An 18,536-nucleotide genomic window follows, 5' to 3' on the forward strand; every position below is an offset into this window, starting at 1 on the left:
GGTCTCCCACCGCCCTGTTCTCTGCTCTCTGCTTTGTCCACCTGCCGCAAGACCCCAGAGCCCCCTGGCGTCCACTTGATGGAGAACTTGGCCTAGCCCTGAGCTCATGTAAAGAGAAACAGAGTAAGAGATACACAGACAACTGCTAAGGTTCATTTATTTGTTTCAAAACCACCTCCACTCCTCAGCTTTCAATTTAGCCCTGGCCTCGTGACAAGAAGGCTTTTCTCTCTGGCCTCTTGCGTAAGGAAGAGAAAAAACATTAACATTTCCCATCACATCTCTGTCGCCAGACACCATTCAGGGGCAGACGGGGCCAGGACTGGAACTTCGTGGCATTGAGAACAGGTGGCTTGCAAGCTTTTCCTCCATCCTCCCTGAGACATCCGCTCCTGCCCTGGGGGGCTGTGCCTCCACCTCCCAGCTCAGGGCGTCTGCAATAATCATGGGTTGCTTGCAGCCTGATCTCCAGTCTGCTTCTCACCGGGGAAGTGCCACGCCACCGCCCCGCTGGTTCTGGCATGGATCCTCAGTGGCTCTCCATGTCCCAGTGCTGGCTCATGAGCGAGGACTCGCACGGGTTGACAACGACTTCCCTGTCGTTCTCAGTGCCATCACCAAACAAGTCTGTGTCTAGGCAGAGGTGAGAGGCCATGTGCTCGATGCGGGAGCCAGTCTTGGTCCATTGCTGAGAAGACGGAGAGGAGAGAGGATGAGCCAGGATTTTCTGGCGAAGGCCGGGTCCTATCAATAATATGAGGAGTTCCAGCAGAACCAGAAATGCTTAATTTCTGATTTAAAAGGCTAGGGTCACCTCGAGACCCGACTTCACGGTCTCATGGAGAAATAAAACTGCAACTAATTGCCTTGCCAGGTATTATTGTTGTTTTTTTAATCAGATAAAAAAAAAAAAGTAAAGCAAAATCGATATGTTTGCTAGGAAAACTCATTAGAAGGGAATAACCTTCCAAGCAATAAGCTAGAAAATGCGAAGCAAGTTAGTCACAGGAGAAACCAAAGAAATGATCCGCATGGGTGTCTGCATGGTCACAGAGACAGGGGAGTGAGGGGGATGGCGATGCAGGAGGGGTGGGGTTCCGGGGCAGCCTGGAAACCTCTGCTCCTTCAAAGTGCTTCAGCACATGGGGGCCAACCAGGGGGGTGGGGGTCTCAGGTTGCTGCTTCCCACCTTGCAGGACAAGCAGGGAGGGAATGGACATGTACTGGGAGATCACCATCTCAGTTAATTTCTCTAAACAGCTCCCCCGTGTGGTGGGCATCATCAACTCCATTTCATAGAGGAAGGAACTGAAGCTCAGAGAACCTGCCATGGGGCATGGGTCCCACGGCCAGTGAGACATAAAACGGGCATTGGAATCTGTTTCCCTGGTGGGAACTGGGTGGAGCCAGCACCCGGCAGCTGGAGGACTTGCACACATGGCACACAGTACCGGGAGTGCTAGGAACTTAGTGGACATCCTGCCCGAGCCCAAGGCCCCTGAAAGTCTGAGCCTTGCTCATCCTTGTGGCCCTGAAGGCTTTGTCCTGGTCCTCTCCTGCTCTGGGCTCCCAGGAGGGCATCAGATCAAGACAGGATAGTACAAGACACACATGCACGCTGCAGCCCAACGAGGTCAACAGATTTTCACGTGCCAAGTTGGCCACAGCGGCTGGCACCACGGAGGCATCAGAGGCAGCATTTTGTCCCTCTCCTAGCCACAAGGACCCCCTTCGTACCAACACTCGCTCTTAGACCTACCCACCGAGGCAGGCACTGCTCACTTACCTGTTTGTCATCTCCATTCTTGCAAAGGACAAGAACCACCGGAGCACCGGGGAAGAAGGTGATGACGGAGAGGCACAACTCTTCCTGGATGATCTGCTGGGTGTATGTGAAGGCCCAGATCTGGAGGGAAGAGGCCAGGAAGAGTCACGTGAGGATCCTTGGAAGCCACCACTGGTGGGATACCACCGTGCTCACGTGCGACAGGACGGTTTGGTAAAAAGGACAGGAATCAATCGTCAATCAAAGGTCACCTTAGAACATGCTACCAAAGAGCCAGAGACTCTTAGGTCACACCCCCAGTGCAGTCTCCATCCCTACACCCCATGGGGGGACCGGCTGGAGCATACAGGCCACCTCTGGGAGGGGCTGAACAACGCCCGAGCCCAGCCGAGCTGCATGACCTCCAAGTTCTGTGTGGACAGGTGTCTGTTTCCACACTGGACAGTTCTAGCAGCTACCTGGCAGGTCACCCCACAGCTGCTTTTAGAATCTCCCTTCTTCTCTGAAAGGGAATCTAAACCAGGGTCCTGGGAACAGGAGGCAGATGGAGAGACAAAGGAACAAAGTGTCCCAAGGGAGGTAGTGGAAGAGGAGCGCAGCGGGAAAAAGGAAAGTCCTGAGAAATAAAATTATTCCAAGAGGCTGCATGTGCTCCCGCACCCCAGCAGCATAGACCCCCGGCGCCCGAGCTGCTGCAGGGAGAGAAGCGGAGGAAGCGGACGGGCAAGCAGAGCTCTGATGACAAAGAAGGGGGTCGTTACCAGGAATGCTCCTTACTTTTTCCTCCAAGTGCCAGAGATCAGAGAGCAGCTGACTGCCCCGAGAGCCCACACACTTCCCAGTTCTTACACCAGGGGGCGAAGGGGCCGGCATAGTAATGCCAAAAGGTGAACCTCCAAGAGGTTTTGCCCAGGCTGATAAATGGGGAGATCTGCCCTTTGCCTTCATCACGGGGCGAAGATGATTCCTAAATTGGATGCCCCGAGGGGAGCTGCATGTCCATGCTTGGTCACTGTCCTCTAAATGGTCCCCCCTTGGGTCTGGGTGTGTGCGAGGGACACAGTCCACCTCGGGAGGACCGACCCAGGGGTGAGATCCACGCAGGTCCTGAAATCAGACTCGGGCCTTGGGTGAGGGATTCAGGGTCCTAGACGTCTAGAGTTGATCTAGAAGGTGGGACCAGGTCCTGGGTGTTGACCCAGAGAATTCCTTGCTCTGCTAGGAAAGGAGAGAAGCGCCCGGGGCCCAGCTTCAAGGGCAGGACCGCCAGGGAGCCATTTACCCGGGCCCGCCCACAACTGGCCTCACCTCTAGCCTTCTTCCAGAGTCTGGAAATGAGGCTAAACACAGTCACCGAAGTGGAAAGATGAGGGTTATCCTCTGTCCCTTGACCCCCACCTCAGAGCTATGCCTTAGCATTTTAACGATAACCCTGCAATTATCTGGTGATCGCCACCAGACACTGGCTTTGTACTTTTCACATGAAAAGGATTAACTGGGTCAACGACAAACACTTAAAAACTGTACCCTAATTTCTGAAAGCCCATTTTGGCATTTCTTTTTTTTTAATATCCTAGTGGCTTGGAAAACTGGAAGTGCTAGGGATGGCGTGGAGGCAGGGGAAGTGGGGGTGGTTCTTTTAACATCGGAGGCAACCTAAACACAAACGCCTTTTGGGAGGGAGCGCATAGGGCAGGGGTGGGCAACCCCTGGCACGCGTGCCAAACATGACACGCCAGTAACTTTTGCTGGCACGAGAATCCCTCTCTTATAATCTTCCATTTATAATTTTTTTCTTAATATCAACTTTTTTTTATTTTTCAGATAAATTCAGTGTAGGTGCATCTTAGATAAATAATTTTACATAACATGCATACATTAAAAAATAAATGTATTTTTCATCATCATATACTGTTTTTGTCGCTCGAATTTTATTATTTCTTCAAGGTTCTTCACATACGTACACCTTAAGAGATATCAAGTAAGCGTAACATGTTATCAAAAAATTAGGGTTGGCACACAGAAGAATTTTGAGTCAGAGATTTTGCTGGTTTTGGCACGCACTCACAAAAAGGTTGCCCACCCCTGGCATAGGGTATACCCCTGGGGATGCCACCTCAAGACCCCCACAGACAGGGATCGAAGCCTTTTCACTAAGTGGACTTTCCATTAGCTGGTGCTTTACTGGCATTGAAATAACTCAGCCTCTGAATTTCCCAGAGGAACACGGCTCGATGGCCACATCTGCAGGAGAGGAGATTCGAGGGGTGGGGGGTGCAGGAACACAGGAGCCGGGGCAGGGAGTGAGGAGGGGTTTCCGATTCCCACCCTGCAGACTTCCTTCCCAGAATGGCCGGTGATGAACGGGTTTATTAAACAAATCCCGGAATCAGAAATGGACTCAGGAAGGCCACAGCGGTTGCTCAGATTGGTCTGGCCTTGATCTGTAAGTGCTGGGCCTCTGCTGATGGCTCTATTTGGGGGACTGGCTAAGTCGAAGCCCCCGCTTCCAGTGCACACAGGCACAGTCATACCCATGGAAGGAAACCCAGATGCCATCCTGGAGGCGGCATGGGTGGCCTTGTCCCCTTTGGAACAGGCTGGTAAGCGGCTGAGGAGGAGGGAGCTCTCCCCGGGAAGAGGGAACTGGTGATGGGGAGAAGATGGTCCAGGCTGGACAGCTTTGAGGCCCTCTGTGCTCAGAAGCTGCAATGGGAGAGAGAAGAGACCGCCAGGCAGTGGGCAGACTTCTCTAGCAAATGCGTATCTGGCTGCAGCTGTAAAAGCTGGTATGAAACAGGCCTCCCCAGCCTGGGGCCTACTGTCTTGCACTGGATGGAGAAACAGAGTTAGGGGGCTGGGTTTCCATTAACGCAGAAGCCCAGAGTATGTACTGATGGTGGCGAGTTTCCCATTCAAAACTCCTTCTGTGTGGGAAAGAGTGAACCGCTGAGAAGAAACACGGAATGCCAGGGGCAGCACTGCCAGTCACGCTGTGGCGAGACGGCCAAAACAGCTCACTCACGGGACCTGTCAGTCCCAGGTGCTTCACATTCCTGTCTGTTTAATCACCAACACCTATGCCTGGGAGGAAGGTACAACTGAAAGGAAGAACGTCCACTACTGAGGTCAGTGTTACTCGGGTCAATGCCGGAAGCAGACTCCGGGGTAGACCGTGAACATGGGACCTTCTTGGTGAGATGGGATCTGAGCTGAGTAACCAGGGCCACTGTTGGCCTCGAGTCTCTAAGCTCACACTGGGCAGCACAACCAACCAGCAAACACGCCCTCGAAGCTTTTCAGACAAGGAGTCTGGAACGAACCAGTGGCTTCAAGTGACATCCTGGCAACCTGTCCCACAGGCAGACTCCCCTCCAGGAGCCAATATGCGTCCGGGTTTGGGGGAAGAGCCTTTATCTCCATCTCACCCACCCAGGGTATCCAGCTGCCACCAGCCAGTAGCCTAAATGGCTGGGATCCAGGTAAAAGAACACACTCAGAATCTTTAAATGTATGCAGTTTCCCTTTCTTTACCTTGGGACAGCAACTAGATTGGTGCATGGGTCTTCCTTCCAGGGAATCCAATAAAGTTAAGAGAAAGCTTCTCAACCTGGAGGCGCCTTGGGCTTCACACGATTACAAACTGACGATGGATTTCTCTTGCCTTCGAGCCAAGGCACCAGTTTGCCCACATTTTCAAAACACACCCCGATTACACATTTGCTCCCAAGGTCGACAAGCCAGCCCAGAAAGGGAGGTGAGGCGGGTGAAGGACGAGGGGCTGAGGTGAAGCAGGGACACAGCCAGCATCAGAGCAGAGGACAGATATGGTCTGGTAGTTCCTTGCAGTAACGAGGAAACCCACGGGCCTCGCCACACGCCACCTGGCCAGTGAGTGGCCAGATGGGAGCAGGACTCAGAGCTCTGGGCTCCCACAACTGGTGCTTTCACCTCAGACGTGTAGGACCCCGAATCCCTCACCCACGTGGCCCGAGTCTGACTTCAGGACCTGCATGGGTCGGTCCTCCCAAGGTGGACTGTGTCCCTTGCACACCCTCAGATCCAAGGGGGACCATTTAGAGGACAGTGACCAAGCATGGACATGCAGGCTGGGAGTTCCCCATGGGGGACAGAGCCAGGGGTGGGAAGAAAAGGGGGTAGTCTAGGCTGGAAGCCAGCACCATGTGTGTCCCCTGGTCTGGTGTGGAGCCCCCTGAGTGTGGGCCTCAATGCCTACACTGCCCGGTTCCCAGCAAGGTTCCCTGCTCTCTGGTCTGCCCCTCCCAGTCCCGACATGGGGTGTGAGTGTTGTTTCCCTCCTCAGAGGGGTTGCCATTGGGAACTGGCCCAGAAGAAAAATTTTGCCAGCTGTCTCCTGTCAAAGTGGAGCTGATTTATAGCTTTAATATTTACAACCTGGAAGAGGATCTCGGGGCCGGGCATCCTCCGTGGTGAAATTGGAATAAAAAGGTTCTAGAACCAGCCATGACTCTGGCAACAGTGGCGATAGCAAAGTGCCCAGGGCACAATGGCCAGATTTCCCAAATCCGCCTTCATCACTTACTAGAGTGTAACCTTGGATAATCTCTCCAAGGCCTGGGCTTCATCATCTGTAAGGTAAGGATAGCAGTAATACCGCAGTCCCCCCTTCTCTCGAGGATACATTCCAGGACCTCAGTGGATGCCTATATCTACTATGTTTTTTTCATGCACATACACACCTTTGCACTTAAAGGAAGCACTTTATGGCTTCTCCTTGGCATTTCCAAATTGCAGCATCACTACTCTTATGCCTTGGGGCCATTATTAAGTAAAATAAAGATCACTGAACACAAGCACTGTGATACCGAGATAGGGTATCTGATCACCAAGAGGGCTGCTGGGTGGCCACCGGGTGGGGAGCACGTATGGTGTGCTATGCTGGACAAAGGGATGATTCACGTCTGGGACGAGGCCCTAGATTTTGTCACGCTACTTAGAACGGTGCACAACTTAAAACATATGGGTTGTTTCTTTCTGGAACTTTCCATTTAGTATTTTTAGACCACGGTACCTGAAACCATGGAAAAATGAGACCGTGGGTAATGGGGACTACTGTACCTACGTTATAGGGCATCTCAGAGACAGAAAAGGTGGGAGCAGGAAAGAGGACGTCTGAGTCATGTGAAGGGCTGAGAAGCAGACTGACTCCCTCTGGACAGGCCCAGAGGCAGGGCAAGTAGAGACGGAGGAGGGAAGAGGCAAGGCAGGGGGAAGCGGACAGAACCCCTGATGCCATGATGCATTAGCAGAAGAGGTGGGAGCCAGAAAGACAGGCCTGAGTTTATGCAGAAAGGAGCAGCACACACTGAAAGAGAGAGAGAGGTAACGTAAGTCTTAAAAGGTGTATACTCCACACATGCACACACGGTTGGGGAACTATGCTAGCTGAAATAGTCATGTGGACTTGCATCAGTCTCAGGTGGATTCAGAATGCTTGGCCTTGCACCCAGTGCCGCTGCTGGCCATGGGCCCCTCTAGGAGAGGCTGTGTCTAATCCAGCGCGGCCCCACCTTGCAGCCCAGCGCGCAGCCTGATGGCCGGGGTCTCAGGGGCACCCCGTGTTGTCAGTTGGAGCAGACTGCACATCCTCCCATCTCAGCGTGTTCTTCCATTATCCTTAACTCACCCTGCTGCTGTGCAAACCCAGCAGTTCTCTCCAAAGCCGAGAGGAGAGACAGCTTGGCACTATTGTCTAGAAAAATATGCTGCTCACTCGGAAGACTGTTACTACGATAACCCTTACCTTCCCACAGATGAGCCTTTCCCCCCTTTCCCAAAGTCAGCTGGGATAAGTACTATGACCCTCTGGTCCAATAAAGGCCTGGCAACCTCTCCCAGGGCCAGGTGACTAGGGACCTCTCCCTGAGACCCAAAGAACCCCACCTCCCACTTCCGTATGTAGCCAAAGACATCGAGTGCTGAAAAGCCTCCACTTAGCTGGACACAGACGGGAAAACTCCCATCCCAGGGACAGGGGGACGCAGCATCCTGGCCGTTGGGATCCCCACGAGCAGTGCCCTCACACGATTCAGAAGAGAGGGGTGTGTGTCACCTACTCAAAACATTTTACAAAATGCCACTTGAGCAAATTGTGCCATTCCCAGCCAGCCCTCCACCCAGAGCAAAACCGACACCTCTGCTTCCTTTCCTGGGTGACTCAGGCAGCCCCTCCCGTGTCCTGATGGAGCAGAGAGATGGTTCTTGGAAAAGTCAGGGCAAGTGGAGGCTGGTGGTGAGATGCTTCAAAGGCCAGGCCAAGAATGTGGATTTTTGTGGTAGGTAATGGGGAGCCATTGAAGGCTGTAGAGAGATGGGGAGCAAGGATGAGGCGATAGCATGCCGGATGGGGGCCGAGGGGCAAGGACTGGAGGCTATGGCTGTCATCTAACACAGTGGTTCCCAACTGGGGCAGTTTTGTGGGCAGAGGCCAGGGATGCTGCTAGACAGCCGACAGAACACAGGACAACCCAACCACAAAGAATTATCTAGTCCAAAATGTCCACAGTGCTGACACTGAGGAATGCTGACCAGGCGTGAGGAAGCCAAGGCAGGTGTGCAGGACTGGAATGACAGAGCCCCTCATCTCGCAGGATGCAGCTCAAGTGCCAGTCCTCTGGGAAGATGTCCCTGATTCTCGTGCATACGTTGAATACCATCTGGACAAAACTCTATCCAGGACACACTTCGTATGAGAATGGCTGCTTGCTTGCTTGCTTCTTTGTGCATTAGATCCCTTGAGGGGCCACGGAGGCCTGCAACCTAGCCTTTCATTTCTGCATCATCACAGTTAGCAGAGAAGTAGATGTTTGCTGAGTGAGTGAATGGATTCATAGATGGATGAAGATACAGTTTGTGAAATCGGTGAAACAGAGGAGGTTTCCAAAGCTGGAAGCGTTGATAAAATCTCTAAGAAACCACTTATAGAAAGGAACAGTGACCTGAGATCCGTGGTGAATACTCACTGTAATGACATGAGAGTTGGAGAGAGGAACCAGCAAAGAACACAGAGACAGGGAGAATGGAAATGTGGGAGAATCTGGATCACACAGCCCCCAGAGCCAGGAGGGACATTTGCGAGATGGGTGTACTTTAGTGCATCCAGCAGGCAAATGGTACAGAGGTTGAAGTGGGCCATGTTATTTGTCAGTGACCTTTAAAAGAGCCATTCTAGCATCGGGGGGGAGTGCACTGGCCCACAGGACATAGAGGTGCTATGTTGATGAATCACTAAGGCACCAGAAAACCTGTGTGCTAAGGGGCGATGTGGATCCTCCAGACCTGGGGGAAGCAGGAGGCAGCGCCCCAGGCCTGGTGCGGGCAGGATGGGGATGAACAAGGCCCTGCTCAGAGGCGGGTGTGGCAGAGGATGCTAATAGCTTTAGCAAAGCTGACATCACCGCCTAGAGCAGTGATTCGCAGAGCAGGCACTCCAGGCTGGAGCAGTGCCACCCAGCGGCATGCTTTTCTGTTTGCATTTCGTATTCCGGAGTAGCTGTCCCACCCACCCTGCCTGACCCGGCCCACATTTACTGCCAGCACGTTGGGCACCAATGACATCCTCATTCAGCTGCTCACTGAATGGCAATTCCCTATGGGCACGATGCTGCCTGGTAAGGCATCTTTCAGAGAAATTTCATGGAACCCGGCGGAGTGAACCCCGCCCCAGAGTGAGGGGGACATACTTCTCCTGCTCCGCTGCTGGGCTCTGGGTATAACTGGACACCTGGTGTCACATACGAGCAGGCGACAGAGGCACACGTTCTCGAATCCCCAGCCAGTGACTCACCTGGGACTTTGCATCCTCGCCTTTGATCTTGACACAGGGCCTCAACTTGAGGTTGGAGACCTCCTGGTTTTTCCGCCTTTGAGACTCCAGGCACTTCTGGCGCTGTCGGATAGTGCCCTTCTGGATGGAGGAATCCTTGGGGACTCTAGGGGAAGCCACAGGAGAGGTGAGAACCCGCTGCTCTTGGGACTTGAACACTAACTAGCAGCTGAAGAGGTGGGGGCAGTGTTTAGAGGAGCGGTTCTCAACCTGTGGGTTGCGACCCCTTTGGGGATCAAACGACCCTTTCACAGGGGTCGCCTAAGACCATCGGAAAACACATATCTAATTACATAATGTTTTTGTGATTAATCACTATGCTTTAATTATGTTCAATTTGTAACAATGAAGTTGCGGGTCACCACAACATGAGGAACTGTATTAAAGGGTTGTGGCATTAGGAAGGTTGAGAACCACTGGTTTAGAGAATGGCAGGGCATTTCGCCCTGAACTCTGCTAGGGAAGAGGATACCCTAAGGAATAAGGCAGCCAGGAAAGACCCCAGAGTCAAAGGTCAGATGGAGCTGGAATGGAGCCAACCTGCGAATTCTACATCCTCAAGTCACACCCAGGGCTCAGACCCCAGCCATTGAGAAACACTGGTCCTCGTTAACCTCAGTCCCTCATGCTACTGGTTAATATCACTCCTCTGCTGATTTGCAGGATAAAGGGGAGCTAATTGGATTTCTCTATATACGTACACCCCGCTGGCCACAGGCCGTCCCTTATCCAGACCGAATGAGCGAGGGCCTCTCCTTGCAGCCACAAAGGCTCACACAGTGGGCAGATACCTGAGTTCTGGGTAGACATTCTCCAGGTACCACTTGAAGCTCTGGCACCGTAGTTTCCTCCTCAGGTCCAATCTGCTCTCAATGCTGGGGGCAGAGAGGATGAAACACGCTTTGTCAGAGACAGGGGCCGGGCTGGGAGGCACATGGCACACCCTGTGCCCATGCTCGGCGCCCACATCGCTCGGGGGGCCACTGGAAAAATGAACTGAGAGAGATTTCTAGAGCTCCAGACAGTGCTATGGAAACACTGAGCAATAGCTCACAGTGGTGCAGTAACGACACCAAGGACTTGTGCTTTAACTTGAAAATGGATTTTGGGGGTGTTTTGACTTTTCATTAAAAGCAAGGCTACAAGGACATTCGGTGTGTTGTAATAATTCACCATCACACCTCTGAGTCTAGTTACTCACAAATCCTTTTTAGGATTCTGCAGTTGAAATACCACCCACTACTGCTCCAGCCTCAAAGAATCCTCTTCTTTGGCTGGTTCTGGGGCCTTGTCATGTATTTGTTCACCAAATATTTCTTGAGCACCTACTATGTGCCAGCCATTGTGCCCAATGTGGGATATAATGATGAGCTTTTGAGCATTAGAGAAAGGTAATGAATTGAGTGATTCCCCACCCGATGTGGACGTGGGTGAGCGTGCAGAGACTGTGGGAGAAACTCAGAGTGTGCCCCTGCCTGTCAGGTCAGTGGAGGTGACCATGATGACACTGAAGGAAAAGTGGGTGTTATCTAGACAAAGCAGAAAGAGGGTGAGGCAGGAGCCCTCTTAGAGGCAGGGGACTAGCAGAGAGAGAGAGAGTAATGCATGTAAAAAAGTGAGCTAGTTCTGTGGGCAGGAGCAGCTCTGTAGGAGGTGAACATATGTGTGTGCAAATGTATGTGAGAGGGGGGATGGAAGAGGGGAAATGAGTGGGAGGAGAGATGAAGATATAGACCATATCGTGTCTTGTGAGGCGAGGCTCTGTGGAGGAGGTGAGTGGGACTTTATTTTAAGGGCAATGATGCAACTGATGGGTTCTGAGCAGAGCATGACGTGATGTTTGTACTTTAAGGGCGTCCTACTGATGGCGAGTGGGTCTGATGGGGCAAAGCTGGAGGCAGGGAGAGCAGTTAGGAGGCAGTTGCAGAAGCACGGGTGCTGATCATGATTTCAGGTACAAAAGTAGGGTCTGGGAATGCACCAGTCCCTTACATCCAAGTACCAAAGGGACATCTCCATCTTGTCCCTCTCGGGCATCCATACAGACTGGCCCTGCTCTGTCCCAGCTATGCCTGCTGCCCCTAAGACCACTCTCTTGGCACCAGGACTTCTTACATAGCACTAACCACATTTCCTCACCAGGCTCTAAGCAACATGGGGACAGGAATGGATTTTTTTTTTAAATGCTGAATATTTCGTGTTTAGCAGGCACCTGGGTGCTCAGTGTACGAATGAGGCAGGGTTATCATGACCTGGTGACGGCTTGGATGTGAGGGGAGAGGGAGGAATGGAGGCTGACACCCAGATTTCAGACTTGGGCAACAGGATGCAAAGAAGAGCATCACTGAGATGGGGATTATGGGATGAGGAGCAAGTTTAGGCACAAAGTGGGTGAGGGCAGTTGGAACTTGAGTTGGAGGAGCCTGGAAGACATCCAGGTGGAGACGTCTCATTGAGACTTGGGTCTAAGGGACCGGAGCGCAGAGGAGAGGTCTGGGCTTAGTGACAGACGCGAGCAGCAGCAGTATAGAAGTGGTGGCTGACGTCAGAGAGAATGTGCAGGAAGAAGAAGGCTTATGACAGATCCTCAGGGAAGACCAACATATAAGGGTGACAAGAGAAAACTGAGGCTGCAAACGAGGCAGAGAAGGTAGAGCCTGAGCATCAGACAAAAGCCAAGACAGTAGTTATAGAAACTACAGCGGTGCACTGGGCTGAGAGGGGTTGGGGTGGAGGAGACTCAAACTAATGCGATAACACAGAGATGGTATGGGGTCCAAGGGAGTCATGGGTGAGCCAGGTGGGAGCAAGTAAGAGGATGGGGGAAAGGCAAGGCCTCAGATCACAGAGCGGGCACAGAGGACAGCGAATGCAGGCAGCAGATTGGCAAAGCTTGGCTCTGAAGGAGCAGAGGACAGGGTGTAGGTACTGAGACAAGTTGGATTGAAGGAGAGTTTTTATAGAGTTTTCTTTGTCCCTTTTCCTTTTCTTTAAAAAAAACCAACCACACATTTTTATTGATTTCAGAGAGGAAGGGAGAGGCATAGAGAGATGGAAACATCAATGATGAGAGAGAATCATTGATCAGCTGCCTCCTGCATGCCCCCTACTGGGGATCAAGCCCGCAACCCAGGCATGCACCCTGACCAGGAGTCAAACCGTGACTTCCTGGTCGATGGTCAACCAACCACTAAGACACACTGGTTGGGCTTCCTTTTCTTTTTATTTTGAAGATGTAAAAGGCTGAATAAATTCAAATGCTGACAGGAACCATGCAGCAGAGAAGAGGTGAGAGTGGAGACACATGGAGGGCAAAGTCCCCTAGAGCAGTGGTTCCCACACAGTCTGCAGGAGGGATGGGAGGGATGGGGGGCCTTTAAAATATTCCACAGCCCAGGCCACACCCCAGACTAAATCAACTCTCTGTGAGTGGAGTGGAGGCATCAGTAGGTTTGGAAGCTCCCCCGGGGATTGCAATGTGGGGGCTATTTTGGGTTCCATCGCCCTAGAACCTCGCTCCTGAGTTGAGGTCCTCTAACCAGCCCCACAGGGCCACCTGGGAGCTTATCAGAAATGCAGCCCCACCGAACCATCATGCACATTTCAACAAGATCCCCGTGAGGTCTGTGTGCACATTAAAGTTTGATAAGCTCTGAGCCAGGAGGCAGGCGGAGATGAATCCAGGCCGTGGGAACTCGATAAATGTTGATTTATAAATGAACGCAGGAATGAAAGGTGCGTCTGGAGTGTCGGTGGAGGGCTAGCCCGTCACCGCAGGAGGCACACCTTATCCTTGGAGAGGAAAGAGATAGAGAAGGATGGTGCAGATACAGTGAAGTGGATAGGTTGGTGTGTCTTGGGAAGTTGATAGCATCTATTCCATCTATAAAAGAGGTGTCATCTACTGTGATTGACAGCAGAGTGTGGACTCGGCAGCTGGGGAGAACGGAGATTTAAATTGATCTGGAGGGAGAACACTGGCCAGGAAAGAGGGGGACCAATAGGCATAGCAAGGGCCTCCTGAGACTGATGCTACAGAGTGTCATGTCAGCAGCACCAGGGAGGAGGAGGAGGAGGAGTTAGGCTTGGGTGACGGAGCACCAGGAGGCAGGCACTCCGACCTGCAGGCGCTGAGGCAGTTTAGTCCCACATCCTACCTTTCCGTGAAAACCTGGGCATATCAGTCCACTGGACAAGGAGAGCCCACCCACAGAGCTGGTGGTCAGGGTTGCCAGACAGTCATTCCACAGGCTCTGCCTGAGCCCTGCCCGCCCAGAACCTGGCAGGAACCAGAGGCTGTGAAGGGAGAGCCCCGCAGCCTGGGGCTGGACGGGCTTAGCAGCTAACCAGCTAAGCGAAGGCCTGTCAGCACCCGCTCGCCTCGGGCCCGTGAGCTGGGGCTCTTCTTGACTTGGCACCAGTCAACCGGAGGGACACTTACTCTCCGAAGGGCCTCTCCAGGGCGAACGGCCGGGCAGCATAAAAGTACTGCTTGTATTCATCCATCCACACTTCAGCCGTCCGCTTGGTGTTCCTGGGGAGGACAGGGGGTGTCAGGGAGGTGCTGAGAGGACCCGGGACACACCCAGTTAAAATACACACGCATGGCCCAGCTGGCATGGCTCAGTGGTTGAGCATCAACCTATGAACCAGGACATCACGGTTCTATTCCCGGTCTGGGCACATGCCCGGGTTGTGGGCTTGATCCCCAGAGTGGGGCATGCAGGAGGCAGCTGATCAATGAATCTCTTTCATCATTGATGATTCTATTTCTCTCTCTCTCCCTCTTCCTTCCTCTCTGAAATTATATACAAAATATACAGTATATATATTTTAAATGCACACATGTGAGCAAGTTGGCAGCATCACCCGGGCGGGGGCCACCATGGTCCAGCAACTCTACTCTTCCCAGGGTGCTGAGCCCAGCCCCGTCCCACCCAGTCTCCAATGGTACCTTCACCCCAAGACATCGGGTTTTCGTAGTAATGACAAACTCTTCCCCAAAAGATATGGAACCAAAAATTACCCAGAAACTGAACTTCTGTGACTCTCAAAAAAGAAACCATAGGAAGAAAAGAGCCAGGACAGCCCGGCACATCCACATGGCGCCAGTAGCCAGGAGGAAAGAGCAGGGCCGCGCTGACACCTTGCCCCGGCCTCCCTGTTCCTGCTCCAGGTGCTCCCGCTTTGCACAGGGGGTGTGGGGAGGCCCCAGCTCGCCAAGGTCTCCCTGTTGTCCAAGCAACTAGCTGCTTGCAGGTGTAAAGAATTAAGTAATCAAGCCATCTCAGACATTGTGCTAGAGCACTCTTAGGTTATTTTTAAAATCAGGTATTTGCTCTGAGTCTGACCCTAAAGGACACAGAAAGAAGTCAGAGGAGAGAGGCACTGAGAATGTCATTGTTCAGCGGTCAAAGCGGCAGGGACACCGGGAAGAAGCCCGGAGCACAGAAACATCTCATCAGAAGACAACCGGATGCCAGGGGCACTGTGGGGAGCAGCCCCTGCTGAGGCCCTCGGCAATGAACTTGGGGCTCACGAAAGACGGGGTGCTCCTCCAGATTTCTGCTTCTATTTGGAGCACAGGCATTCAACAGAGGGCTGTGGTGAGCCCTTCCATTCAGGCTGATGGGCCTGGAAGGAGTTATGCACACGCAGCCCAGTTCTTGGGGCTCTGAAGGCAGCTCTTGTCTTATTGACCCTTCCACTGGCCGAATCATCAGCAAACTGGAAGCTGCTCAGGGGACACTGTACCTCATTCCTCTAACCCCGGAATGACCCACTGGTGGATGCAGGATGCCACTGGCCAGGGTCCAGGCTCAAGGACAATGGATGTTCTGGAGCCCCAGGCTCTGCCTCTCATTCCCTAGCTGGCCCCATTCTACAGCACAGCCACAGGGCTTTCCTATGTCCCCAGCTCATCCTTCCCTTTGAAACACCCGAGAGCTGAGGCAGCCCCACCTCTGTTCCCCGCTGCCCCTGCCTGCAGGGTTTCTCATTGCCCACCCTTGCCCACCACGTTTCTAAAAGGTGTTAACTTTCCCATGACTCAAACCTACACCTCCTCTGAGCCTGCCGTGTCAGAATGTGACCCAGACCTGTTCATAAATGCGAAAAACCGAGCATGGAAGTATGCAGAGGAGGAAAGTGACACCCTAGAGCAGCGGTTCTCAACCTGTGGGACGCGACCCCTTTGGCGGTCGAACGACCCTTTCACAGGGGTCGCCTAAGACCATCCTGCATATCAGATATTTACATTATGATTCATAACAGTAGCAACATTACAGTGATGAAGTAGCAACGAAAATAATTTTATGGTTGGGTCACAACATGAGGAACTGTATTTAAAGGGCCAGAAGGTTGAGAACCACTGCCCTAGAGGAAAAAAAACACCGAATGAGGTGCTCAGTCCTCCTTCCCCCAAATGGACCAAATCAGAGGAAAAAAGGGAATAAATAGGTGAGAAAATGAGTAAAGACAAGAGGATTAGGGAAAGGGAGAGAAGGTGATAGAGAAAAAATGAAAAACAGGAAGCAGGGATACATGGATTTTTTTATTTAAAGGAGGGGAGAAAGGTTGAAAGAGAAGAAATCGAGCAGAGTAGGATGTACGCAGGGAGAGCAGGAAAAGGCACGTGGACACCCCTGGGTCACCGAGTCCTGCCCGGCCAGGAGATGAGGGCACTAGGAGAGGAGCCCAGGGCCAGCCCCGGAGCAGGCGTGGGCCTTGGATCCCCTGTGCCTCCCATTCCAGAATCTTCCCTGGTGACTCAGCAGGCCTTCTAGAACTCAGGGGCCCAAACTGCTGCCCTTCCCTGACCCCAAACAACACAAAATGCCCAGAACCTTGAGCCCAATGACTTAAAGCCCCCAAGGCCACACATGGGGCCTTGACAGCCTGGGGGTCCCTGCCGAACTCTGGACGGGCAGCCCTGACCCTCCTGTATAGGAAGAGGCCCAGAGGGTGAGCCATGTGGCTCCTGACCACCAAGAACACTCGGGCAACCTGCCGGAGAACCCGGGCAGACAGAGCCCATCGCCAGGAAAGCCCTCGGCCACTGCAGCCCCTTTGTAGCCCCCGAGACGCGCACTTACTTTATATACGTGTTGGCATTTCCGTCCGGGAAAACATATGGGTGCTTCTTCCGGAAGACGTGGCCCACTCGGCTGCAGGGGACGATCTCTAGGCTGCCCCCACACATCCACACCCTGAAGGACATTTCTGCAAGACAGCATGCCTCCTGTCACGGCTCTGCCTCGAGGGGGTGGGTGGGCACAGGAAGGCAGCTTGGAGGCACCAGGAAACACCAGGCCTGAGGAGGCGGTCAGGCCCGCTGCACCCCGCCGAGGAGGATGCAGGGCTAACAGCTGTGCGCTCCCCAGGCTGGGCAATCTGATTCCGCATCCACAGGTGGGGATACTGATAACTCACACCTGGGAGGGTGGTGTGCGCTAACTCGGGAACAGTGGCCTGCGTGGAGGAGGAGCATGTATCTCAATCAGCCCGGAACACGTGCAGGGCGGGGCCTGCGATGCCTCAGTCTGGAGAACAGAAGCCTTGTGGCCAGGAGAGCGCTGCTTTTGGACACGAGGAAGGTTTCAGTGTGGAAGACATTAGACTCCCTCACAGAACCCCAGAGGGTTAGAATCAGGACCAAGGAGAAAGAATTTCCATTCGAGAATATGGGAGAAATTGCTGACAATCAAGATCCAGATAGAAGTGGCTGTCCCGGAGCTGGGGTTTCCACACTCCGACAGGCCAGCAAACCACACGGCCGGTGTGCGAGCGAGAGGACCAGCCGATTCCAGCAGGCACCTCCCACACCCAGAGTGCAGTTCTCCTCCCTGCCCCTCCCCCCTCCTGCTCTGTCTCCCTTCGTTCCAACTACCCAAGCAGGTGCCTGATCCTGATCCTCATCTGCTTTGTCACTCACAGTCCTCAGCCACCCTTTACCTGTCTGTCCCCTACTGCCCCCTGCCGTGTGTCCCTGGAAAAGCTACCGGTTTGCAGACAAGACTTCCTCCTTGCCACCTTTGCCCCACCCGCCCAGGTGCTGCCAGATGGGCTATGGCGCATTCCCAGGAAGCTCAGGTTTCCCTCGAGCGGGGACAATGTGCACATTACGATGAAGAAAGGACTCCTCGAGGTTGAATAATGGCAAGAACATGGGGTGGGGAAGAAACGGGAAGAGCGTGGCTTTGGGGTCAGCCGTGTCAGTGGGGAACCTGCTTGCCCGGCTGAGGCTGGGTCTCCTACTATGTCAGACAAAGATCATAGAAATACTCCACAGGGTCACTGTCGATATGAAGTGAAATCTTGAGAATAACTGAAAACTCTCAGTGCGGTGGGAAGATCAGCGGCAGCTATGCAGCCAGTGTCTTTAGCACACGGACACTGATGGCATCGCCCACCTCTGCCCATGTCCAGCTCCCTCCTTCTGCCAGGGGAGGCATTTGAAATTCACGGGCCAACATCTGAGACTTTTACTCTCCATCAAGGTCCCCAGTGCAGTGATCTGGCATTTGGCGGGGGCAGTGGGGATCGTGTGCCTCAAGCTGACGCCTGTGGTAGACTAGGAGCAATGAGTGGGCTGAGCTGACTGCACCGCCCCCTCCCCCCCCCCTCTTGCAGTGAGTGTGTCCAGGGAATTATGTTAGCACGTGTGAATTTAGTCTCCGGAATGTCTTCCCTTAGCAGGTGTGAGGTCTACTGTGCTGCCATGGACGCCTTCCCAGGATCTCAAAACACGGTCTGCTCTTGTTTCTAAAAAGGAACACACTCTCATCCCTCAAAACGAGGGATGGGGGCCTTGCCTACGAGATATAACCTACACACCCCGTGCCAGCTTTCTCCCAAAAATACGCACACGTTCCGCTATGGTCT

General features: G+C 53.1%; 1 protein-coding gene across 1 annotated transcript in view; it reads right to left on the reverse strand.

Annotated features, from left to right (window-relative positions):
* Positions 1-529: 529 nt before the first annotated feature.
* Positions 530-18,536, reverse strand: part of GALNT14 (polypeptide N-acetylgalactosaminyltransferase 14) — a 179,545-nt gene continuing 161,538 nt past the window's right edge. The window contains exons 10-15 of the mRNA XM_006094343.3: positions 16,748-16,874; positions 14,095-14,187; positions 10,445-10,528; positions 9,615-9,759; positions 1,787-1,906; positions 530-688 (exon numbers count right to left, since the gene is read on the reverse strand). Coding sequence (XP_006094405.1) covers positions 530-688; positions 1,787-1,906; positions 9,615-9,759; positions 10,445-10,528; positions 14,095-14,187; positions 16,748-16,874 — 728 coding nt within the window. The remainder of the gene's footprint in view (positions 689-1,786; positions 1,907-9,614; positions 9,760-10,444; positions 10,529-14,094; positions 14,188-16,747; positions 16,875-18,536) is intronic.

This window comes from Myotis lucifugus, unplaced genomic scaffold (assembly GCF_000147115.1).
Source record: "Myotis lucifugus unplaced genomic scaffold, Myoluc2.0 scaffold_134, whole genome shotgun sequence".
Lineage (NCBI taxonomy): Eukaryota > Metazoa > Chordata > Mammalia > Chiroptera > Vespertilionidae > Myotis > Myotis lucifugus.